The sequence below is a fragment of the Halichoeres trimaculatus genome, unplaced genomic scaffold (genome assembly GCF_033239565.1).
Source record: "Halichoeres trimaculatus isolate MK-OKI-2021-1 unplaced genomic scaffold, fHalTri1.1 fHalTri1_scaffold_22, whole genome shotgun sequence".
Taxonomy (NCBI): domain Eukaryota; kingdom Metazoa; phylum Chordata; class Actinopteri; order Labriformes; family Labridae; genus Halichoeres; species Halichoeres trimaculatus.
The window spans coordinates 19342170-19367661 of NW_027437200.1; the positions used below are offsets into that span (position 1 = coordinate 19342170).

Below are 25492 nucleotides of genomic sequence, written 5' to 3' on the forward strand. Positions count from 1 at the left end.
TTAAGTATCTATGCTACGCTAATGCTAGTGGAATTAGAACTGGGCTTTAGGGTTGAAGCATGCTTAAGCACGGTATGGTTTGCCAGTGTGACCACGTCCTTTGCCACCTGTCTTCTAGCTTTAGCTTTACAGACACATGAGAGGTACCAGACTTCCAAGAAACTGAGGAAAAAACTTAATTTCCTCAAATTGCTTTTTCTTTCAAGCATGTACTTCTTGTTTAAGAGATCAAAAAGAGACAGACAAAAACAATTTGCATCACTTCAGAATGAAAAAGCAGGAAACAGCACTGGATGTGATGAAACAGAGCACTGCCAGCTCAGTGTTTTGGGTAAAAAGCTTTCTTTACAGCGTGACGTTTGAGTCGAATCACAGAAAAACTGAACTCCAGCTGAAAGGTTAACAGATATCTTTATAATGATTTTTTTTTCTGCAGCACTTACCTCAACAGAGCTTTAAAATCCACTGCCTAAGAGCTCACACAAGTGGGTATTAACCAAGCTAATAGAAAGACAGAAAACGTCCTGATGCTTTCACACCATTTTTTCAGTTAGCCTGTAAAGCCTCTGCGTCTTGGTGCCTCTGAAACACACACGCTCTCACACCTTAAACTCACAGGAAGAAACATCATATCTTGCCTTGTCCACTTCTCTTTTAGGTTGCAAACCTGCAGAACACAGGGGACATTAAGTGTTACTTCTGCTTTCAAGTGAACACACTCTTGCGGTATGATATGCATGTGTGTGCTTTAGATTCAGGGCTTAGCATAACCTTTATTTTTTACAACATAGTGAGACTAACTCTTCCCCCATCATTTATTTTATACACAAACACAAAACTTAAAGAAGAAGTTGTTCTTATTTTTTAATAGTGGCAGACAGGAACATAGTTAAGGCCTCAGTTCTCGTATGACTGCACTAAGTACTCATAACAGAGCCTAAACAGTTTTTCAGCCTAGCGTAGTACCGTTAGCATGCAGAGGCCTGTATTGGCTAACAGCCAGTTCAGGCACACGCCAAAGCTTGCCAGCACATTTGACCTCACCGTTTCCACATCCATGCCTTTTAGCGCTCACACACCCACTCGCCCAGTCCACACAAAACTTCACACCACAGAGCCTACACGTTCAGCAAACATTTATTGTGGCCTGGATATGGGAGCTCAGATCTATAGCTACTGCCCGTTGTCTGAGCCCACAGAGTGTGGATCAATAACGGAGAGCAAAAAGAGAACTTCACATTATAAACAGCCTGCACAGACCACAGGGGCATGGGAACACATGAGGCAGAGAGAGCAGCAGACACAGAGATGCAGCACTAAGCGTGTAGAGGATGTATTTAACCCCAAAGGAGCCATGACTCAATTTAACACTGGACACAAAGATGTAAAAGTCCCTACACCCTCGCATTGAGGGGAAGGTTGCACCTGCATCATTTGAAAAAAAAATAGCTTCCTGTTGTTTTTGTCTCTTTAAATTGTTTACTGACTGCAATTATTTATCATTGAGTAGTTTGGCTTATTTGTGTCTGTTCAAGTACTAATTGTTTTAAATTTTGTGTTGTTGCTGCATCTCTGTTGTCTGTAGTTGTTTTGCATCTATTTAGTTGTTTTTGTTCACATATTTATACATTTTTTTAAACTTTTTTATATTAATCAGTAGTTTTCTGAGACTGGCTAAAGTTTTTTTGAATTTATTGTCTGTTTTGTACATCTGTAATCAATTCAAAGAGTCTGTAGTTGATCTTAAATGTGTATTTGGAGTCGTTCCGTTTTTTTGATGTTTCTATCTCTTTGTTGTTTTCTGTTGGTTTTACAGTTGTTTGTGGTAGTTTTTTAACATAATGTTATTTTTTTTATTTTAAATATATATAAAAAATAACATTATGTTTTGGCTACAGCTAAAATTTTGTGTTTTTATTGCCAACTCTTTGTATTTGTTTTGAATCTTTCTACAGCTTGGAGGTTTGATATTGTTTTCATCACTTTGTAGCAGTTATGCAGCTATTTCATCTTTTTTCCCCTCCATTCCTCAGGGATTGTTAGAAAGTGACTGAGAAAGTTGTTTTTCATAAAGCTATAGTTTGTTTTAATAAAATAAAATCATATTAGAAACACATATAAATTGAAAGTATAGCTGTTATCATTTCAAAGAGTCTGTGGCTGATCTTAAATGTCATTTTGCAGTTGTATCGAAGGTAGTTGCTGACATCATTTTTTATTTGTTATTTGTGACTCTACTTTTATGTTGTTTGGGGGTCTTTGTTGTAATTTTTTTTCATTTTAGTTTCTTATCACGTTGTGTTGTGTTGTTTTTACATGTTTTTTTATGTTTTTTTTGCGCATTTCTTTGTAGTTTTGTACCATTCTTGTATCACTTTTAGGTTGTTCTGTTTCACTTTGAAGTTGTTTTGTGTAGGGGAAGAGCATGTAGAGCTACAGTAAAGTAAATATGCAACATAACATATGCAATATGACTTGTTTACATTACTGGAGAAATGTGATAACTGGTGGAATCTTAACTTTTGTTATACTTTGCCACCATTTTATTGTTCTTTTTATAGTTTTAACCTTGTCATGTTACCAGTCTGTGCACATTTCGCATTAACATTTTGATTTTAGTCATTTCTTGTAGCTAAACTGTTATGTACATAGTTTATTATACTTATATTTGTTAATTTATTTCATCTTTATATATTCTTATTGTAATTTTGTTTGTACTATATATTCTTGTGAATGTAATTCTGTAAATTTCCTCTTGTGGGGTTCATTAAATGATTACTTTCTCTTATCTTATCTCTACCATTGAATTTTTGATAAATTAATATGATATACTGGAGTCTGAATATCTTTGCATTTGTTTTCTTTTTAAAGACACGGCGTAGAGACTGATAGAGCTCTTTGTAGTTGTTTTCTGTCTCTTCAAAGTCTTTTTTTAATAGTTAGGCACCTGTTTCTTGTTTACTTTTGGACCTTCTTTAGATCTTCTTTTAAGTCTGTTTGTGCTACTTCTTGCTGTCTCATTCAGTAATCCATGCACATACTGTACCAGACACTGACACACAATAGGACAGCAATTTATCAGAGCATACAATTGTTACCCCTACAAAACAAAAACTAGGTTATGTCCGAAAGCATGGCTGCCAGCACAAAAGAGACGTGTTCCACCCACTGCACACCAGCGTCCAACACACCACACAGGTATGGTTATATATTAAAGAGGTGAGTCACTGTATGCACGCCCATGCATGCACATCATCAACAAACACACCTACCTCATGCTCCTGCACATCTCTCAGCGAGAACTTTGAACAAAGTCCAATTTGTGTCCCCTTCCTGGTTTGAAAATAAACTTTGTGCACATTATCCAGATTTGTGATACTTTTCCTAAAACCTCAAGTTAAACTGGGGTTAAATGACAGTGTGGTTTGAGTTAATTGATGAAAAAAAGGTTTGCAGAGATGAAGTTTCTCAACATATACTTCGCGGTCTTACCCCAGAAGTTTGTTTTCACCGAAAGCTGAGACCAAGGTGAAGTTGGCAGGTATCACAGGTGCTCATTTGTGTGTTAACACTTACTGGAAAAAGGTGTTGCATCACTGAAGTTAACGTAAGAGACCTGAAGTGAAGCCTGACTGGCGTAGTTTCACTTTGACTTCTCACTACACTTCTTTTAACGGAACAGAAAATTAAACTTCGTATGATAAACCGTACACCTTAAGTTATGACGCATCAAAAAAACGAAAAGCTAATTCAGTTTAAGCTAGTTTTGCCTGTCTCGTGCCTGTCTTTACCGTTCGAATTCAGGTGACGTAAGACGCTACCGCACGTACGGCGGTTGGAAGAGCTTACCCGCGGGTTAGAGACACGAGGAAGAAGCATCATCCTGTCGTCGCGTGCTGAATCCAGTTTCTGTCATTGTATTCCACTGAGTGCATCCGTGGACAGTCGCGAGCCTTCACAGCGTGGTTTTTGACACTCCTCTGTTGTTTCCGCTCCCCGAGAGAGTCACCACGCCCACTCCGGGAGTTCAGCACCAGTGCTCATTCTACTTTTGTGCTCTAGTGCGTCTTAAAATGCAGCATCTCTGATTAGCTTAACGTGTCACTCACTCACACCCAGGCGTCGTGTGTGAGTGGGTGTGGGATCTTGAATTCTTTAAGCTCTGAATGTTGTATATAAGTCTGAAAGTGTCCTGATATGTGATACACACCACAGGACAGCAAAGTGGAAGCACTTGTGATGTTTTCCTGGGAAAACGTGCATGTCCCAGCTTGATCCCGAAGGCCCCAGGCTACCTATTCAACACAGGCAGGAATGCAGTCGAGTGCCAGGTACATTTAATGAAGTGAGACCTGAGGAAGGAACACATAGTGCTTCATCATCCTCATTATGTGTTACTCTGTATTTTGTTAGATTGCTTTGTTTACAACGTGTCTGGCATGTCCTTACCTTATTACTATAACAACAGGAACATGTATCTCACACTTTGTTCCACTTTTTTTTGGCTTCCTATAAGTAGGGGAGACTAGGGTGTGCTGTCACACTTTCTACTCATTGTGGTCCTTCCAGATTTATCAAGAAACAAAATACTAGTAGTCAAACTTGTTGACTTAAGTTGTTCCTAATTACTTTTAACACATTTGTAACATTTTTGTTGTTTGAACTTAAGACATCAATTTAATTATAAAATCACTTACATTTCTAGAATGTTCCTCAGTTGCATTTTGCGTTCGTCTGTTTGATATTGTTTTATTTACGCCCTTAAAGTGGATAAGTGTAAAGTGGCAAAATAACAATGCATAATTAAAAGGTGCTGTGAGGTCTATCCAATGGCCCTGCTAAACCTCTTGACTAATATTTTGTGCTAGCTTCCACATAGTTTAAGCTAGGTAGCTGGAGCTATGCTAAATCAAAGCTATCAACCTCTTCAATACAGAAAAAATGATTTTACATAAAATGATTCATCATCCTGAAACTTATAATAAAAATGTTTCCAATGAGCATGATGACACAGCGCCCTCTTGTTTGATAATATTAAGCAATGTGACAACCAAACCTGGTCTCCCCTACAGTTGTTACACTGCAATACAGTATCAAATCTTTAGGACAAAGTAGCTGGAAAAAAAATCTCACAAAATTTAAAAAAAAAAAAAAACAGACAACACCTTATTCTTTAAACATTGTAGTCCTTTTCTTATTAAATCGGAAAAATAGATTTAAAAAAATCTAAAACAGAAAACCTATTTTCACCTTCATATATACTTTATTGAACACATTTGGCTGAAGGAGATAAAAACCTGATGAAATAAGTGAAATAAGAGAAGTGTGCCACTTTAGCCACATGATGGTGCTGCAGCACTGTAGCTTAGAGATGGCCTCAGCTGCATGTGTGATGATTAGTCTTCTCTCTGATACATCCTCATTATGTAGCGGAAAAGAAACTGTGTAAATGTTGACTGTGCTCCATTTCGCTGCATGAGGAATTTTATAATTCTGGTATAATCTTCATAAATGTCAAAGTTCAAACTAAGACTTCAAAAATGACACCTTTCCTTTTCCCACTGTCACCAATACAGGCAGTACATGTTCGTTAGTCTTGATGGATGTAACTTGGACAACAAAATCTATCATGTAAATTCCTTCTTTTTTTGTTTTGCACATATTTTTCTGATCCTAAAGTCCATTGTCATTTCCACAGTCTTGAGTGGGTTCACTGGTGGTGTCCAGTGGGTGTCGGACCATTTGCAAAAGCCACAACACCAATGCTAACACCACAATAATTTTCTTTTTTAACTACATCTATGATAAATACGGGTGTCAAAAGGGTGTCACCTTGTGATATCCTTCATAGTACGTATATTTCTTTATTTGCCGGTAAAATGTCATCTTTTGTTTAGCTTTTTGAATCATTTATGTCATAACGTTAGCTTAAAGGCTATATTTATCATAGCTGGAGTTAGAAAAAGAAAACAATCATTTGCTTACTATTACAACTTTTCTGTGTCTGTTAGGATTACTGACCTCTTAACTTCTGTTGTGGCTGTACTTCAGTTGAGTTGTGGTTTTTGCATTCATGTTGTGGCTTTTGCAAATTGGCTAATACCTACAGGCCACCGTAGTTCAACCTCCTGGAGGTGAGTACACACCCCTATGCTAAAAGTATTAAGCCATCTTATTTCCACTATTGGGATTTTTGGGGTCATTCGGTGTTTTTGAACCTGCATTGCTTGAGGTTGCAGCAGGTTTATATTCGTAGAGATAGCTTGTATATGCAATGTCTACAACTACATCTCTGGGAAGAATTTTTTAAAGGTATTTCTATGGGGAATTATTTTACTTTACTGGACAGAACAGCTTAGGATAGACAGGGAATATAGAGAGAAGAGAGAAAGGATAGAGGCCGCAGGTTGGATTCCTACCAGAGCTAACCACTTGAGGGCCAACCTCAGGTGGTGCAACCTAACCACTAGGCCATAACAGCACCAAAAATACGTTGTTTTCTTCAAATAAAGTGTTTTGTCTGAGTCTTTTAGAGGCTAAATGTTTGTTTTTGGTTTTTAAATCCATCTGCAACAGGAAATGGTTTCATTTAAAAATAAAAAAGAAACATAAGAGTTTCTACGAACTGAGAGCTTTCTTAGTGTTATCCATAAAATTACCGTCATGAGGCTGAAGTGACGGACATTCTTCCGCTTTACGTTTCTTTAACTATAAAACCAGGAATTCCTCAGGAAACCTATAAAATGTAAGTCAACAGCCACCTCCTCGATTAACATTTGCCTTCTCGTAAAAAGAATATTTTTTAAGAACTAGAGTTCATCTTTGGATAAATGTGTTAAATGATCCATGTAGAGTTATGTTTTATGTTTTAGAGCTCACGTCTTTAGACCGTCTGGACATACAGGCAGTAAAATGACTGACAGTACAGTTGTCTGTCTTCCTTTGCTTCCTCTTTTGTCCCTCCTCGCCACGCCTCCAGGGGTCGCCTTGGCAACACATTTTACTGCTGGCAGCCACAGAAATACAGCATTGGCTCCTAAACTGGGAAAGCTGTACACAGCAAATTTCAATGCCAAGGACACAGCAAAGCGAGACGAAGGGGGGCTCAGCTTCAAAAACTAAAGGAGGTGCACGAGAGAATTAAAGGTATTTTTAGAGGATGTTTAGTTTTATTCACCGAAATTAAGTTAAAGGAGCAAATTTGAGGCTTGACAACAGGCCCAATTAAGACTCTCCTGACTGTTTTCTCATGTGTTTTCAGCTCAGCACGAATAAAAAACACACAGCACTGAAATCCACAGATGGATGACTCTCTTCATGGCAGGAGGCAGGAAGAGGAGGAAACTCTTCTGAAAATGTTGACTGAAACTTTTCACGGGCTTGAGGCTGTCAGGCGCTGCAGAGATCATCATAATGAGACGGTGGGAGGAATAAAAAAAAGCACAGGAGAAGAAGAAGCAGGTGGAGAAGTTAGAAAGGGAGGAGGTGAGAGGATGCAGAGTCCAGGAGTGAAACATGAAGACAGACACGGAAAAAACACAGAGGAAGAGTTGGAGGAGGAGGAGGAGGAGTGCAAGAAGAAAGTTGTTGGAGTGCTGAAGGAGCTGAGTGTCTTTCATTCAGAGAGGGTGACGGCATGGAGAGAAATTCTTGGAAAATTCTCACACATGTTCCCTGAGTCTCCACCAGAGGACAGCGAGGAGCTACATCTATCTTCAGCTGGTTAGTGCATTTTTCTGACTGATGCAGGTTTTCCTTCATCATTCTGAAAAGTTTTTCTCTTAAAGCTAATTCAAATAATAATTAAAACTGTATTTACAAAGATATAGGTAACATTTAAAATACGCAAAACAATGTCGCCTTTGATGACATCAGAACAACTTCTTAGGTTTATGTGTTAAAACAAGCTTGGGGAGGAAGTGCGTACAGGAAGTGTGAGTTAAAGTTGCTACGCTCAGAAAAACTGTAAGGAAGTGGTCCAAGTTTCATCTGAGCACTGAACACTGAAAAATCTAGCAATCTAGCCATCAAGCTAGTTCGCTACTGAGATGAATTAGCAACTGCCCCATTGCCAGCAGTGTCACATGTAGACCACACTCCTCCTGTCTGTCCACATTAACAATCAAAACTCAAATCTGTTAAAAGTTACATGTGGGGTTCCTCAGGGTTCAGTACTTGGACCATTGTTGTTCATATTATATATTGATAATTTAAGTTTAAGTCAGCTTACTGAAGTGTATTTTATTTGCCAATGGCACTACAGTCTCAACAGATTTGGGAAACTCTAGAGAGTGAACTTCAAAAACTTAAAAATGGTTTGATGGCAACAAATCATCACATCACCTTGGGAAAATAAAATGTACAGTTTTCAGAAGTTAAATTTAATTAAACTGGAAATCTCATATCAATCATGTCTCAGCTGAAAGATCAAAGTCAATTTTGTATAAAATTCAAGATTTCCTAAACCAGAAATCTCTGTCAATGCTGTTTTAGTCATTTATCGTCCCATACATGACATAATGTGTAGAGGTCTGGTGTAATACTTACAAAACTAATACATACAATATTTTTCTGTTACAATCAATCAATCACGTTTATTTATATAGCATATTTGAAAACAACCAAGGTTGACCAAAGTGCTGCACAGTCTTAGAACACAATCAAATAAAAGCAAGTTTAAAAAAATGTGTTAAAACAGAATAAAAACAGTAAAAACAACAAATAGACAATAAATAACAATAGAGGACCCCATAATAACTATAAAAGTTAAAAAAAAATGAATGAATAGCAATGAATACAATGAAAAGCCATACAAATTAAAAGTCAAAAACTATACAGGGAACCAACCAACCCTTTTTTTATTTAAGGTCGATTTACTAAAATTTACTGACTTATTTGGATATATCACAATAAAAAAATGTATAAAGCAAAAACTGGTCAATTATCATGTAGTATTCAGAAGCTGTTTATAATAAGAGACAACCAACGCAGTCTGAGGGGATTATTCATTTTTTTAAAAACCAAAAAAATTCAAACAATCACCAAATTTTATTGTCTGTTGGTTAGACAGGTTAATTTATAGAATTCTTCCTCTAAAGAAGTAAAAACATGTCGTACATTAGGAAGGCTAAAAAGAATGTTAAAAAAAAAAACACTTAATTAAGAGATACACCTTGACGAATATTATTTGATAGGTTTTTTTTACTATGCACTTAGTTTAAATTATTGCTAACAAAAAGCATTAATATTGTTTTTTTCCAATCCCTTATTTTTCTTTTTTTTTTGCTTTTTTTTTGTTTTATGAGATAAGAGGGGTAGGTCTTAATAGGCTTTGCTTCAATTGTGCTTTTCAAATTTCACTTTGAGTTTTTAAATTGTTTCAAGTGTTGATGAATTTCATTTGTTCAGTCATTTAAGTTTAACCCACCAATATAGCTTATAGAGTTAAGATTAAAGTTAAAGCTCCCCTGAGGAGCTTTTGGTTTGAGCTGATTTTGGCGCCCCCTGTTGACATAGTGGTAGTCCACTCTCTTTGCTAGTTTTGTCAGCTTCATATGTAAGCATTCCTTTTTAAGCCAAAAAAAAATCTCAAAGTATCACTTATTGAAGTAGGTGCACAGTTGAGACCTACCCCCTGACAGTGGTTTTTGGAGTCAACTTTAACAACGTTTTAACATTCATTTCCGCAGTGGATGGTCTTGTAAGCTAATGTTAGCCATAAATAGACATCAGCTTGGATTAATGATATTTAATTTAGTCAGAATTATAGTCTGATAAAAAATTGTGACAGGAGCTTTAATATTTTTTTTATCCTTTTATAAAACACTGATGTTATGTACATCTTATTTGTTCCAGGTAAAGAGTGTGAAGCCACACTGTGTCCAGACACCTTCACAGATACTTTTCGGAGCGTTGAGGAAGACGTAAAGAAAATTATTGACATTTTTAGCACAATTATAAATAAGCTGGATGAAGAAATTCTCATTTTGTCCACTGAGGAATCACCACTACAGGAAACCACAGAGCCTCATAACTTAGAGCAACCTGAGGATGACAGCAATCACTCCCATGATGCCCCAGAGGCAAACTTAGGGCTAGACCAAGACAAAGTTAGAGATGCTCAAAGTGAAACAAAGCCATCACCAGACACAGTGCTTAAATCTGATGAAAGATTCATCAAGTCTGAAAACAACAACACAGAAGAAGAGACGGGTAGAGAAGAAGCTGTCAGAAGTCAAGAGAGTGATAATGAAGTCTGTGTGTCTGCAGATAGTCAGACAGAGAAGGACTTAGGTGAAGTGAAAGAAAAGGTAAAAGAAGAGTCGAACAACAAATGGGTCACAGTCGGGTGAGTTCAACTTTAAATTCTCATTTATTCATCCTGACACTTGTGAATGGCTTCGTAAACTTTCCGTGATTTCAGGCTTACGGGTCAACACGAGGACTCCCATTCAAATGTCCAACACGCATGCTTCATCAAAGCACCAGTGGGCGTGGCTGAACTCCTGAGATGCGAGGTGGCCGACGCCCTGAGCAGCCTGATGGTGACCGGCTCGGAGGAGCTGGTCAGCAGAGTAATCAGGGTTGAAGTTCAGAACGGAGCTAACTTTCACTTCCCTGTGACTTTGGTTGTTCCTTTCTGTGCTTGTTACCGCGGCAGCTATCAGGATGTTGCTGTGAAGATGGTCAACAGGGAGAGGAGGACGAGCTACGTCACTCCTGTAACAACAGAGGGAACGTACGGCGGGCAAAGGGTAAAGTTTTCTCTTATGTTGTTAATTTTATATGTTCAGCCTAGTCGTGTTTGGACACAGCCAATAACAGGTTGGCAACTTCTTAGTTCTTAGTTAAAGCAGTTAAAGAGGGGATCTATTTCAATTAAATAGCACCATTTTTAATAAACACATAGATAATAGTGTCATTAGCATTAAAACCAAAATTCATAGGATGTTTAAAAAAAACATGAAAATGGAAAAAGCTCTAATACAAAGCCCTGAGGCACACCAAGTGTCATGATCAACATTTTCGATTGGCCTAAAAGTTACTTGTCAGATAAAACAATATAAACTAGATCATAGACTGTATATAGAGTGGACAGCATGGCTCGACCCATTTACCATTGTACGGTTTTGAAGCCAAAATTCCCCCGTCACAGGTGCCGCCATTGCAGCCAGAGTCTCCGCAGTAGAGACAGTGAGGGATTCTGGGAGAATCTGAGTGGAGCTGGGTGACAAAAGTAATAATTATTTGTATTCTTTCAAGAGTTTAATCACTTCCTGACTCTACCTCCCGACATATTTTACAACCCCCGAAAAAAATACACAAGAAGGTAAGCTGCCAATCATCGTTAAACGTGACGTAAAACATTGTTTTTAACCTCTTTAACTAACGAAAATGAAACTTTTCAGAAAAAAGGAGGAGTTGAATACAAGGCAGCCAAATGATATCTTCAAATAAACACAACAGTCAGACATGAGAATCATTTCTACAAGGTGTATTAATTTTTTAAAGTTTGACTACAGCCCATCTGGAATGACTGGGGAGATGGATTTTTAGACCTATACTGCAGCCAGCCACCAGGGGGAGCAGTTTTTGTGGAGACCTCGCTTCGAGCAGAGCAAGATGTTGTCCATTTTTTTTAACAGCACTTCAAATATATATATATAAAACAAAATTAATTTATTAATTTATGATTTATTGAATATAAAATTGGAAAAATATGTACATGAAAAATTCAAAATAATATTTTACTGGTCTTGAAAAATAAAAATTTAAATATAGCATTTGATCAGGCACATGAATTCAATGTAAAAAAAAATTGTGGAGGTAAGAGATGTAACTTTGCAAAAAGTGATAACATTGTTTTTTCTTTAAACACGTTCTTATTGGTGATGTAAGGCTTGGACAGGGGGTACCAATAAAACCCCGGAAGTCTTGGGTTGTGTGCCACATGATGTTAGCCCCTAAGTTTGCAGCCAAAACCAACCTGCTGCACTTTCGCCTCATCCTCTCATCCTGTTTCCTGCTCTGTCTACTATCCTAAACTAAGACATAAAAAGCCCCAAAAAGTTACAGGAAAAGAAAAATAACAGTTGAGAAGTTTATCTACACAAGAGAAAAGTGAATAAATAAGTGTATCATCTGCATAAAATTGAACATTTCCAAGGTTTCGGTAAAATTGTAAAGCAGAGAGGACCTGATGTAGAGCCCTGTGGTACACCTTCAAGACTTTGACCTCAAAACCTTTAAATGTGATTGTTTTCTTAGTAAGATATCATACTGAAACCACCCATGTTCATATTTGCTGGAACTTTCTCTTAACCGACTTGTTTCTGATCAACTCAAAAGCAAATATAGCTCTGAAATTGTTTCGTATTCATAAATGATTCATGTTTCAACACTGAGGCCCAAATTGATTATTTCACTCAAGTTTTTTTTTTTTTTTCAGGGCTCATTTGCAGAGGTGAGGGTGTACTCCCTGGGCCTGTTTGCCGTCGTTTCATGTCTTAAAAGAGAAAATTACACCGTTCCCACAAAGGGTCTGTCACTCAAGCTTTCCATGGACCACCGAATCTGTCTGAACTACCTCCCAGGATCCTTCACTGCCCCAGTTATGGCACAAACCATGGTATGGAGGCCAGATTCGTCTTTTTCATTAAAGTCAATGCCTAAAATATGGAAATTTTTCCAAAACTGAAATGAAAAGATGTGAAAGGAAAGAGAGAAATAGAAACACAAGCAGGGACTGATTATAATTCATAGACTTGAGATGTCACAGATGTTCGCCGCAAGGTAGCAAAGTGAACAGCTGCAGCCGATATCTGAGCAGACTCTCTGAATTGAGTCATCTGTGAACTCCATCATGGCACAGTTTGTTGTTTGATCTTACGATGAAGACTGTCTCTCTCTTTAATTCGACAGCATGCTCTCAGCAAAACACAAATTTTGAAGAAATATGATTTTTATATCACACAGTCTCTCAGCCCAACATCTGTTTCCTCTCCTGCCTCAGATCCAGCCAGTAGACGCAGTCCTTCTGGCTGCTGTCAAGTCCAGAAGTGATGCCTTACATTCTGTGGTGTCCACAAGTCCGCTGCTCTACCTCACACACCCGTCCTCCCTGCAGCTAAGACAACCCCTCACGCTAACCATTCCCTGTCCACCTAATCCTGAAAAGAAGAGGTGCAGAAGGGTTCAAGAGGAGGACCAGGACAACCACATCTGGCCTGTTAGTGCTTCTCCTACTTGGGATCAACCTGCTTTCCAAAGAAGGAGGTGAGTTAAGTGTTGGTGTTTAAGTCAACGGAAATATCAGCGCTTTCCAACAAATACTGTGTAGATTTTTACATCTCTATTACGTCATCTTTGCATTTGGAGTGGATCATTACTTTGAATGGTTCATTTGTTGATCATGGACACCAAACTTTTTGTCTTCAGTGATATTTTTACTACTTTTTCTCCTGTGTTAGTCTGGAGATCCTACATGTAACCATGGCTGCATTGTTTACATGTGAAATCAGCTGTTAGCAGCCTGTAGCATGTCAGTGCTAACTGGTGCAAGGCCGGATGTTTCCCCACAAGGTGAGGAGAAGGAGGTGAGGATGACATGCTGGTTCTCAGGTGTGAGCTAAGAAGTGACGACATCGACGTGTCCTTCCATCCATCGTTATCGGGGACGTAAGATCTATCTCCAATAAGATGGACGAGCTAGCCATGCTAACCCAGCAACAGAGAGGATACCAGAAGGCAGAGTAGTATCATGCTAGTCACAGACATGGCTAACGGAGTTAACACCAGACACCAACGCCATATTGGGAGAACTGTGGAGGTGGAGGCTGGCTGACTGAAGAATGATGGACAAACTGTCATCGTCTGTCTTGTTCTGGACCTTTTTGCACTTTCTGTACACTTTCTTACTTTTTTTTCTTGATTGCTGCTGTGAATCCTCCTGAATTTCCCCTCAGGGATGAATAAAATATTTTCTATTTCTATTTCTATATTTTATGTAAAACCATGCAAACAGATTTTTTTCCCTCTGTTTTCTATAATTCTTGTTGTCACAAGACCTCCCAAGGTGACGAAGCCAAGAAAGCAACAATTTACATGGCAGTAATGGAGGCTATCTTACTGGCTAACCTGAAATCTTCCACCATGATTGGCTATTTGTGTTCTCAGAGGAGGCACTTGTACGAAAAATCCAGTATTTGGGTTGTGTTTCAACCAACATTCCTATGACATTAAAAAATGGAAACAGAAAAGGCTCCAATATGGAGCCTTGTGGAACTCCCAAATTTAGAAGTTTTTACTTGTTAATTAAATTACATTTTCAAAAAAAGAAGGAGTAAAATTTGCTGGGTTCTATTGATTAGGGGAAATCCCTTGGTGTTTACAATAAATGGCCACCCAGAATACCTGAGTTTGGACACCCCTTTCCAAAAAGTATAGCTATGGCCTTGTTACCTTTTGTATTTTGCATCAAATTTCTGCTGTACCTACTGTAAGATTTTGAGTTTTGTCTGTAAAGATGTTTTTTTTTTTCTCCGTGTTTGTGACAGATTCATCAGTGCCTCCATGAAGTCCAGAGAGATGTCAGAGGAGGTGCTGGTTGTTCTGGGCTCCAGAGACAAACAGTGGAGCGTCCTGGAGAAAGTCACCGTCAGAAACCAGCAGAACGGACTGGTGTCCTTTGAGCTGATGGAGAGCTTTGACAGGTTTGTAATTACTCTTTGAAATATAATATTATAAAATCAGGATCTTATTTGAGAGAAGGAAGGAAAAGTGTAATTAAGTTTTCAAAGAATGAGAGAGATTTCAGGTTTTTATTGCTGTTTTATGGCAACAGGTCAAATATAAAGAACATATTGAGGGCCAAGGCTGTAGATCACTGGCAGATAAAAATAACAATCTAGTTTTAAAGCAGACAAAGAGCCACTGCTGGGAGGTAAGAGTAGAGGTAATATGGTTATCTTGTTTGAGTAGAGCTTTGCTGCAGTGGGTTGGGTCAAAATGTTAGGACGTAATATAAATCAAATATGAGAGCCTGGATGAGTTTCTCCACGTTGGATGCAGAGAAGAACACACTGATTTTGGAGAGTTAAGCTCTAGGAGTTCATTTTTTGAAAACCAAGAGCTGGTCCTTTGTAACTGAAATTGTTGACATTAAATGAAACATTGTGTTTTAAAGACAATATGGAGAGTTTTAAAGAGGGGGTATTGTGTTTTTTTAGTATGTTTTTACGCTGCAAAAAATGAAGTCTTATCAAGTGTTTTTGTCTTGTTTCAAGTAAAAATTGTCTTATTATACTCAATATGAGCATCATTCAGCTGGTTGGTCCAGAAAAATGTCTTGTTTTAAGTTATTTAAAGACAAAAATGGGGCTTGAATGGTTGTAACAAGATCTTAAAAAAATCTGCTGATGAAATAAGAAAAACTTTGCTCATTGTTTCACTGGTAGATTTTTTATACTTGTGACAAGCGATCTGGACCTCAATTTGTCTTTAAATAACTTGAAACAAGACATTTTTCTGGACTAGGCAGGTTAATGTGGCTCATATCAAGTCCAAAAAGGCATTTTCTACTGAAAATTAGGAAAAACACTCAATAAAATTTCATTTTTTTGCAGTGTAACAGCTAAAAATAGACTCCTCTTTTTCTCACTTTTCACTGATTTCATTTTCTGCCTGAAACTCTACATTTTGGAACTGTCTCTTGAATGCTCTGAAAAAAAGCAACAAAAAACATGACATAGGTGTTTTATAAAACCCTTAATTCAATTGTTGCCTGTCAGGCTTTGTTTCAGGTTCTGTCTCTTTAAGGCTCCCAGCTCCACAAACCCCCTTCCCTCTGATTGGTTGGACTGTTTCAATCGGTTTACAGACAGCTTTCTATAAAATTTTAATATAGAGAGATTTAAAAATATGCACACGTCAAGCTTGAAAATCCAGAAAAGTTACTTTGTATCCATGATGAAAATCTAAAAAATCAGTATACCCCCTCTTTAAGATACTCAGAACATTAAAATTTAAAAAAAAAAAGAAATGACAACAATACAGAACCTTGACATCCATCGACATTCAGTGGATTTGTTGTTGTACCTTTAAACTGAAATAAATCAAAGCAAAAACTGAAAAATGAGGCAGATATATCCAAAGAAAGCCAACGAGCAGCACAGACAGGAACAGATTCAAACTTGAAGCATCATTGTCGTCACATCTGGTGTTGATTTGTCCAGTTTGTTCACTTGATAGAAGAAAAATCTGAAAAATATTGTGATACAGTATCAAAAAAGGCCGTTTATAATGCAGAACAGGTTAAATTGTGATGCAAACCTGTGACAATCCCTCACCACATCTCCTCTTGCTTGTGCCTTGCTGCCAAAGTCAATGAGCCACTGAAGCTGCTTCGCTGGTTTGAAGGTCGTCAGTTTGCTGCTCCTGTTCTCAATGCACAGTATGAAAACAGTCCATCTCCTCACACCAGATACGAGTACGTAGAATAATCTGCATCTAGCCACAAAACAACAACATAACACTATTTTTCACTTTCATGGATTTAATGACTTGTAAATGAAGCAGCCTTTCACTGTGTACCTGTTTAATGAGACACAGTTTGCAGAAGTTGGCTCCAGGTTCATTTGCCTCTCAGGGAAATAGCACAAAACTTTTAAAGCAGAAGTTCCTCGCAGCGTGTTTGTCATTTCGGAAATGATTCTGAAACTGGAACACACACAGAGGAAGATAAATTGTGTTTGATGTGAGTTCAAATAATAATAAAAAAAAAGATTATAAAGGCAATGAGAAAATGAAACTCTTTAAACACCTTTCAGAGAAATACAGCCTTTTTAGTTTCCGTTTTGATGTGGACTTTGCCTGCAAAAGACAAAAATACACGCATTAATAAAACAACAGTGATTAAAAAAAAATTAGAGTCTCATGTAGTGAGAAGAAACTCAGGAAAAAGTCGCTTTTCCACTCGAGATTTAGCAGGAAACATGATCTTCTTAAATTTAAAGAAGGGGTACTCTGCTTTACGATATTTTAAAAATTGATAGAAAGTAACGATTCCTGATGTTTACGATAAATGTGCAGATTTTTAATGGCTTCATGTTCATGTGTTGTATAAATACCTAAATCTGAGTGTAAACTGATCAAAACAGTCCAGCCAATCAGAGCGAAGGGGGTTTGTAGAGCTGGGAGCCTTAAAGAGACAGCAGCTTAAACAAAGCATTTTTGTCAAAGACTGAAAATAAGTTGTTTTTATGCTGTGGGGGTAAGGAGGCATGGTCAACAGGGTTCCCAGAGGAGCAGAAAAAAGTCTTAAGAAGAGCACACTACCCCCTCTTTAAAAAAGTGAAGTCATACTTTAAATTACAGTTTGTTTCTGATTTCGTGAACCAATTGAGGTGCCAACCTGTACTTTGCATCTGGAGCCCATGAGTCTTCTCAGTGTGTCTGAAAGGTGTAGCAGGGTGGCAGGGCTCTGAGCTGTCCTCACAGCCGCGTCCACACACTGACTACCAGCAGTGGCAGACATCAGCAGACCTCCAACCACATAAAGGAGGTAGAAAACATTGCCCCTGCCACATGCATACATACCACGACAAACAGAGTTCATTTAGTGATGTGTACTTGACACACATTTGTAAAAGTGAAGTCAAAGTTGAGTAAAAATCCAGCACCCTTACTTTAGGACAGTGAGTTCAGGTGGAAACTTAAACATGAAGAAGTTTGACATGCGAAGACTCAACAGAAAAACTCTGGTTGTTGAGAAGAACAAAAAGGAAACATGTTTTCAATATATGCTCAAAATAATGAGTTAGCCAACCTTGGTCCAAAATAATGACTTCATCCTTTTTTTGGTTTCATAAAACTACGACTCCACTCCTCTAAGAATCAGGCAAAGACAAAGCCTTCTTAAATGATTTTCCAGCATCTTTTGAACAGTTTTCTTTTTTTATGAATTATCTAGTAAGGTACCATGTGAAATGGTAACTGGAAACATACAGGTTTCCTCTTGTTTGACACAGTTAGCTTCAAGCTAATTTCATTCAGGAATTAAAAACTACATTAAAACACACAAGACCAGTCCAGTTGTACACTGTAAACCTGGATAAGTTAAGTTTACTTGAAAAATGCTTACAAACTGGTTTCCTTAAAAAAACTAATTAATGAAATAAGTTAATTCAATAAACTGGATGTCCATGTTACAAATTAAAATATTAAGTAATGTTAAAAATGTTGCATATCCCTGTAAAACATAATAAGTTGATCTTACTCAAAACTGAAAGATGTGATATCAGCAAATTTGACTTATAATTTAAGTAAATGTAATAATGAAAAATTGAAGCAGATCGGAACAACTAAATTAAACAACATTTTAAAGAACAGCTGGGTCTCATATCCACAGCGTTCCCTCCTCACTCATGGTTTCAAACGCCGTCACAACAAATATGAGCTCTAATTTCATAACTTTAGTAACCGTGAGTGAGGAGGGAAGGCAGTAGATATGAGACCCTGCTCTACATTGAAATATTGTTCTTCAGGGGAAACAAGTTGTCTGTGCACCATGGCGCTGGTGTGTGCTCCATGGCGCGGGATCTTGTACCTATTGACTTTTGCAGTGTACTTAATGGTTAATATATTAATAAATTAATTTTGTGACTGGACTATCATGTTGTTTAGGCCAATTTTGAAAATGTAAAAAGATATTTGTTTTTGACGCAGACACCCGGCCACACTACGTAGTGCACAGACAGTCCATGTCATGTGGAGCACAGAAAACACGTGCCACTGCTGCACTTCTAGAAGTTCAGCAGTCTCCTCCTCACTCACGGTTACAAAACACAGTCAGAAACTAATGATTTTAAGTTATGCTTACTTAAACAGTAACAAAAGTTAAATCTACTCAGAAATCATCAGTTTTTTAACACCGAGTAATTTGAACTTTGGGGGTTTTCAGTGTATGAAACTACACCGAGTTGGCTAAGTGCTTAAATCTGCCTTTGTTTGCTCACAATTCCTTTTACACTAGTTTATCAAAAGCTTGGCTCATCTGTAACAACTTCTGACTAAGCTTTCTCAGCATTTCTTTACTAATGTGTTGTGCCTTATTCAATCAAAATCAAATAGAAGTATTTCAGCTGTACTCACCTCTCTTTTGTTCACTCCATGTTCAGCCCACGCTTACACACATCAGATGAGAAAAGAAACGTGAAACACTAAAACCAACCCGACTTAAAGTAAGCTTGTCTTTACATAAGGGGTTTAAGACAGGCAGTATGGTTGGATAAAGGGGGGCTCAAATGCTTTGAATTCCAGGCTTTAGCATTGTTAAGTCATTCTCTGAAGACGTCAAAGGAAATGAAAAAAAAATCTGATTTGCTCCGTTTTCATATCTAAACTAAATATGAATATTAGTCATTGTTGTGGATTGTGCACTACTCCTTTAATAAAAATGGATTCTAATTATTTCTTTCAGTGGTAATAATTCTGTCTTATCTTTAACGGCTTCCTCAGAGAGTAATCTGTGTACAGCAGGTTATATGAAGTCTTTATTCTGTCTTAAACTGTATTAAGTCTGTAGTCCAAAGATAACAGACTCTTCTCTCTATTCTGAATCTATCTAATCCACTCTGAGCTCTACATCTTCATTTTTTCCCCCTTCAGACTCCTGGTGGTGCGCCTCCTCTCTCCACTCCAGCCCTGTCACCTCGTCTCCCTGGCAGAGGAGCTGGAGGAGTCTGTGTGCTGCCACGCGGTCACCATCATCCTCCAGCGTAAACTGGAGCAGCCTCACACCGTCCTGGTAGCCGCGCTGCCCACTAGAGACCTCAACTGGGAGCTGTCAAAGCTCAAATCCCAGGGTTACAGCGGCCTGCCGGATGTTTCCTCTGAGATCTGCATGCGAGAGGGGGAGCAGCTTCTGCTCAGTTTTAGCGGCAACATCACTTCGAAAGGTAGGTTAGGATGAAAAAACTTCCAAAAAGTTATTTTTCTGACGAGTCACGACTGGATGTTTGTGCTGAGGAGTGATAAAGTGTTGGAAGACGCTACCATGGATGGTTATTATTTATTCAGTCACAGAGGCTACAGTAGCCATTAGCAACTGTTCAAAACACGATCAACAAACATATCACCAACACACACGCACACGCGCACACAGTTCTAACAGTGTTGGCTTGGGTTCACTTCCTTGGCTTTGTGTGCAGTCTTTAAATGACGGACAAAGTTGGACATTGTTCCCTCTTTATCATTTATTTTAGCATCACATATCTTGCATTGTGCGAGTGGTAGTTTTAAACACAACCTGCTTGACTTTTGGAGCAGCAGAACTGGCTACAGGCTTGGGGGCAATCTCCACTGTTAGCTAACAACTGCACTGTGTTGTGTGTCCCCATTGGCTGCTTGTGTGATTGTGATCTCGCTACACACTTGTCTCCAATCAATCCATCAATAAATCGATAAAAGTGTGAACCTATAGCATGGTAAGCATGCTAGGAGTTGTCCGAGTTAGCTTGTCTATAGACGAGCCTGAAGTCATCGTCTTGCAAGTCGTCAAATTTGGGACTCGAGTCCGACTCTAGTCAAGTTTCTATGACTTGAGTCCTGTTTTTTTTTTGTTTTTTGTTTTTTTTACACCAGTTTTTAATTGTTAGCATGCTGGCATAGATAGTGCTGTCAAGCGTAACTTCCTTCTGACAGGAGTAAACTACAAATGACCATTAATGAACTAAGAATAAACAGTTATTAAGCTAACTACACTAACTAATACAAGAAAGTATGTTTATCTCCATTTATCTGCTAATGTTTAACTGTAAGTGTGCTAGCTACAAATTTATAGAGTCAACTATGAAAGGGAGCTCCTAGTAAAGCAATAAACAAAAGCCCAGTGAATTATGCTTGACGATAAAACTCAAAGTAAATTATATGCAAGCTAGCACTGCAGTTGTGAAGCCTTAGTATGACATTAGATCATTCAACAGGATCTCACAAAGACCAGCAGCGACTCACCTTCCACAGCCAGCAGAAGAACCACCTCCTGCTCCATCTAAGTGAAGTGGACCCGTTTGGGAACTACAGCTCCCCTCACTACAAAGGCACCGCCGTGTTTTATAAAGTCAGCAGAGGTCAGCTGGATTGGCAGGGGGACAAAGCGGTCCAGATTGACACAAAGCTCCTGGGAGATCCCATCTGTAAGCTGTCTTTGACTCTACCCAAGGTGCTGGAGAGACAAAGAACTGGACGAATCACACTCTTTCTGTTTAAGTCAGTTTTTCAAAATAAAGTAATAATTGATTCTGTTTGATTTCAGAAAGTGAAAATCATAAATCGACCAATCATGACGAGAGCAAAGTTATGTGAGGAGACAGGTGGGTGATAAGCTCATCTTGTTCACTCCACAGTTGCTCGGTAACTCCCCCCTCCTCACCTCCATCTTCTTCCTCTCACCCCTCAGCAGACTCTCTGTCAGACTCTCTTCTCCTCTGGCTCTCAGGGGAGCTGTCAGAGGAGGAAGTCGCCCTTCTGGCGCTCTCCCTGCGCCTCCGCCGCAGCGCTGCCCAGCTGGTGAAGCTCCGGGCCGGGGACAGTCTGTCCAGCCAAGCCTTCCACGTCCTCGCCATGTGGAGGAGAGGGCTGCCCGCTGCCACGCACCAACCCAAGGCCTCTCAGCTGGCTCACTGCTTAGCCAAGATGGGGAGGCCAGACCTGGCTCGGGAGCTGCTGCTGAGGCAGTCTGGAGCCTCCAGACCCAGTTTACTGAAACAAGGAAGCTTGAAAAGTTGGAACTACACTCCTTTTTAACTTTATTTAAGAGTGTGTTTCTGTTTGGTGAGCAGGTGGTAGTTTTTGTTTGAGCCACTAGGGGTCAGCATTGGACTTCAAGAGATTAAGAGCTCTATTACAGAAGTGAGTCTTTAATGTCTAAGTCATGAAAAAGTTAGTTTTTCCATTTTCAAGAGTCTTAATACCAACTAAATATTAACAAATCAATTTTTAATTTTTATATTAATTCTCATGATTTTTTTCATGTTTTTCACAATGACAATCAAAGTTAAAGTTCAACATAATATAAAGGTAGTTAGTTCATTTAAAAGCAACATTATACCTCATGTTAAACTGCCTCCATGTGAAGTTGAACCAGGCAGGTTTCATCACAGACTTTTCTGAGTTATTAATTTCAAGAAGCGATCACAATCTGATTTTATTTTGTCGTTCATTCCCACAGACAGGCAGGTTATTTACGCGACCAGTCAGCCGTCTCTCCTCTTGCTGTAAACAGACTCTGACACTGAGCTGTGACCTCTTTTCAGCTCTCTGACACCAAGTCATTTTTTGAAACCTGACAGTGTGTGTGGAGGAAAACTGATGAGATAACTTCAGCTTGGTTCTCAGCGTTAAAGCGTTTATATGTGAAAAATTCTGACTGAAAATTAGCTTTGTTTACCAGTCATACAAAAAGACATAAAACCACCCCCTCTTTAACTTAAAGAAAAATTAGTTTTAAAAAATTAGTCTAAGAAATTAGTTGCTAGGCCCCACCTCGTTATGGCTGCCTGTCTGTTTCTTGTCATTTTTCATCTCTTTTGCGTCATCTCTGCATTTGTGTGGTTCATTTGTTGGTCATGGACACCAAACTGTTTTTGTCTTCAGTGATATGTTTACTATTTTTGCTCCTGTGTTTGCTTCGAGATGCTACTTGTAACCATGGCTGCATTGTTTACATGTGAAATTAGCTGTAAGCATCATTTAGCATGTCACTGCTAACTGGTGCAAGGCCGGATGTTTCCCCACACGGTGAGGAGAAGGAGGTGAAGACGACTTACGAGCTAAGACTTGACGGCATGGACCTGTGCTTCCATCCATCGTTATTGGGAACGTAAGATCTATCTCCAATAAGATGGACAAGCTAACCATGCTAACCCAGCAACAGAGGGAATATGAGAAGGCAGAGTAGCATCATGCTATTCACAGACATGGCTAACAGATTGCTCCTGTGACTCCTGTTTTCCCCTTGTGGATAATTAAAGTATTTTCTATTTCTTAAAAAAACTTTTATTTCAGCTCCTGTCCTGTCTCTTTAAAGCACTCTACTACACAAACCTCCTCTCTCCTGATTGGGCAGCCCTCTAGAGACCTGTAGAAGGCAGAGAGTGGGCAGACCTTCTCTGGGGGATCTTGTGCTACTTTAGAGTGGACCATGAAAAGTTTACAGACAGATTCAGATTTGTGCAACTTACTAATGTGCTGAGGTTTGAAAACTAGCACACATTTAGTTTGAACACCCAGGATTGTTACTTTTTATCCAACTGTAAAATATGGGAAAGCAATATACCCCCTCTTTAACCCCTCTTCTTTCGATATATTTCCTTTTAACATCTATGAATTTATGATAAAAAAACTACCAAAAAAAGAAAGTATAAGGAAAATGGATGACATACCAGCTCCCAAAAAGTGAAGCCAAAACATTCGAAGCATCCTTTAAAAGCAGGGTGCAGTAAAGCTCTTTAAACCAGATTTCTCTGATGTGTTTTTGGTTAGCAGATGCTGCACAGCCTCCAGCCTTGAACAACATCCCAAACAAAAAAAAAAAATCACCACACATTGTTGTAGGTAATTTGGCATCGCTTTTGTACGATTTGAGGAGGTTATCCTTCTTTATGTACTCTCAAAAGGGTTGTTTTGATCATGAACAGAGCTTGTGATGAGTCACTCCGCTGTAGCGTCAACAAAATAGTTGACATTGGTTTAAGTCCCTTAAGGATGAATCACCTCAATAACCAAAGACGAGGCTGCTGAAGAGTGTGCGCTGTCTTTTCAGCAGCGTTCAGCGGAGGTTATCTTTTTCATCCGTCTTCAGAGCCTCCCGCTCCAGCTGTGTGACATTCTGCAAGCCCTGAGCTGAAGCAGGGGGTTAATGATAGATGCCATGTGTGCAGGTAGGGGGTGGGGGACTCCCTGCGGAGACAAGAGAGACCACCGTGTGCTGGGTGTGGAGGGAGGAGCCTGTTAATGAAGTATGGAGCGGTAACAGGTGGAGCTGATGGATTAAATCGGATGATCTTTGTCACTTTTCTGACCTTCTTTTGTTCCCTTGCTCCACACTTAAGTGGGAGTCTTCCTCTCATTTTTTCTTGCGACCGTTTTACATCCTTCTGCACTATTACCACCCCACTTTCCTCCTTTCTTTCCCTCCAGTGTCAACCCAAGGGACACATGTGGCAACGCTAGCCGGAGAGTTTTGCGCGCAAAGTGTGTGTGCCAGAGGGGGGTGTCATTAGTGTGGCACAGGGCCATCAAACAAGCACGCACACACACGTTGAGGGCCTTTGCTTGAGGTAAATGTCACAGAGGAGGCTCCCACGGTGCCAGGAAATCGTTTCCTCTCTCATTTCGTCTCCTCTTCTACATTATTGAAAAGGCCACGCAGCAAGGCACTCTGGGAGGCTGCCCGTCGTCCAGTGGGGGAGGATACAAAGGGCTGATGAGGTGAGGATTTCCAACAGAGTGCCAGCATTGACAGATTCTGATTAAAACGCATGTTTCATCATTTATTTCATCATCTGTGTTCTTCGTTTCGAAGCTCTCTGACTTTTATTTATTTTTATATCGCCTCTTCTCACTCCCTTCGAGCTGTCAAGGTAAAGCAGACCCGTGAGATCGAGATGCTAACACACTCTCGTACAAACATTTGTGCTGCTGCAGCTAATCTCAACAAGTTATCAGATCATTTTTCTCACGCATGAAAACCTGGAAGAAGCTGTTAGCATAAAAGTGAAAGGCTAGCTGAGCTTTGTCAGTCTCTCCACAAAGCTAGCTGTTTAGCTAAGTATGTTTTTATTTTAATGTATGGTTCAATCACATTGTTTTAATGCATTTAAACAGTAAATGCCTGACAGTAAATTAAATTCAAGAACAAGAGAGTCTCCATAAAGATGAAAAGTAAGCATCCTACAAAATGGTGAAAGTTAGCTTAATGTTTCTCATGCTCCCATGCAAAGGATTTTTGTCAGCATTAAACGACTTAATGATAAGTGACACACTCAAATGAAGTCCTTCTAGATCATTTTTTTTTCATGATAAGTGATATTTTTACTACTTTTTGCTCCAGTGTTTATTTGGAGATCCTGCATGTAACCATGGCTGCTTTGTTTACATGTGAAATCAGCTGTTAGCAGCCTGTAGCATGTCAGTGCTAACTGGTGCAAGGCCTGATGTTCCCCATAAGGTGAGGAGAAGGAGGTGAGGATGACGTGCTGGTTCTCAGGTGTGAGCTAAGAAGTGATGACATGGACGTAAGATCTATCTCCAATAAGATGGACGAGCTAGCTGTGCTAACCCAGCAACAGAGGGAATACCAGAAGGCAGAGTAGCATAATGTTATTCACAGACATGGCTAATGGAGCTAACAGCAGACACCAACGCCATGTTGGAAGAGCTTCACCTGCTGTGAACAGACAGGATCCAGGAGACAGAGACTGAACAGACCGATTTT

The 25492-nt window shown here is 39.1% G+C and overlaps 2 protein-coding genes and 1 long non-coding RNA gene across 9 annotated transcripts in view; 1 reads left to right on the forward strand and 2 right to left on the reverse strand.

Annotated features, from left to right (window-relative positions):
- Positions 1-4020, reverse strand: part of arap2 (ArfGAP with RhoGAP domain, ankyrin repeat and PH domain 2) — a 177739-nt gene extending 173719 nt beyond the window's left edge. For 2 of the 5 annotated variants that reach the window (XM_074698999.1, XM_074698994.1), the window contains exon 1: positions 3850-4020. The gene's annotated coding sequence lies outside the window, so the exon portion shown is untranslated. Of the gene's footprint in view, positions 1-3272; positions 3290-3492; positions 3807-3849 lie in introns of those variants that run through there. The other 3 variants (XM_074698996.1, XM_074698995.1, XM_074698998.1) reach the window with 3 other exon arrangements.
- A 48-nt stretch (positions 4021-4068) lies between these two features.
- dthd1 (death domain containing 1) lies at positions 4069-22084 on the forward strand. Of its 3 annotated transcripts, XM_074699003.1 has the most exons (13): positions 4069-4331; positions 5577-5631; positions 6980-7146; positions 7262-7722; positions 9856-10348; positions 10424-10754; positions 12449-12628; positions 13013-13275; positions 14556-14711; positions 19666-19955; positions 20982-21217; positions 21311-21368; positions 21455-22084. In XM_074699003.1, exons 4-13 carry the CDS (start codon positions 7302-7304, stop codon positions 21799-21801), a joined length of 2775 nt encoding a protein of 924 aa, XP_074555104.1. In that variant the 5' UTR covers positions 4069-4331; positions 5577-5631; positions 6980-7146; positions 7262-7301; the 3' UTR covers positions 21802-22084. The 3 variants fall into 3 exon arrangements, with proteins under 3 accessions (XP_074555104.1, XP_074555103.1, XP_074555105.1); XM_074699002.1 differs by lacking the exon at positions 5577-5631; XM_074699004.1 differs by lacking the exon at positions 5577-5631 and having other exon boundaries at positions 21458-22083.
- Positions 15554-17561, reverse strand: LOC141811094 (uncharacterized). Its single transcript, XR_012600150.1, has 5 exons — positions 17411-17561; positions 16820-16869; positions 16591-16716; positions 16347-16506; positions 15554-16257 (listed from the first exon to the last, which is right to left on the reverse strand). It is a non-coding gene; the product is annotated as an uncharacterized LOC141811094 (long non-coding RNA).
- Positions 22085-25492: the final 3408 nt, after the last annotated feature.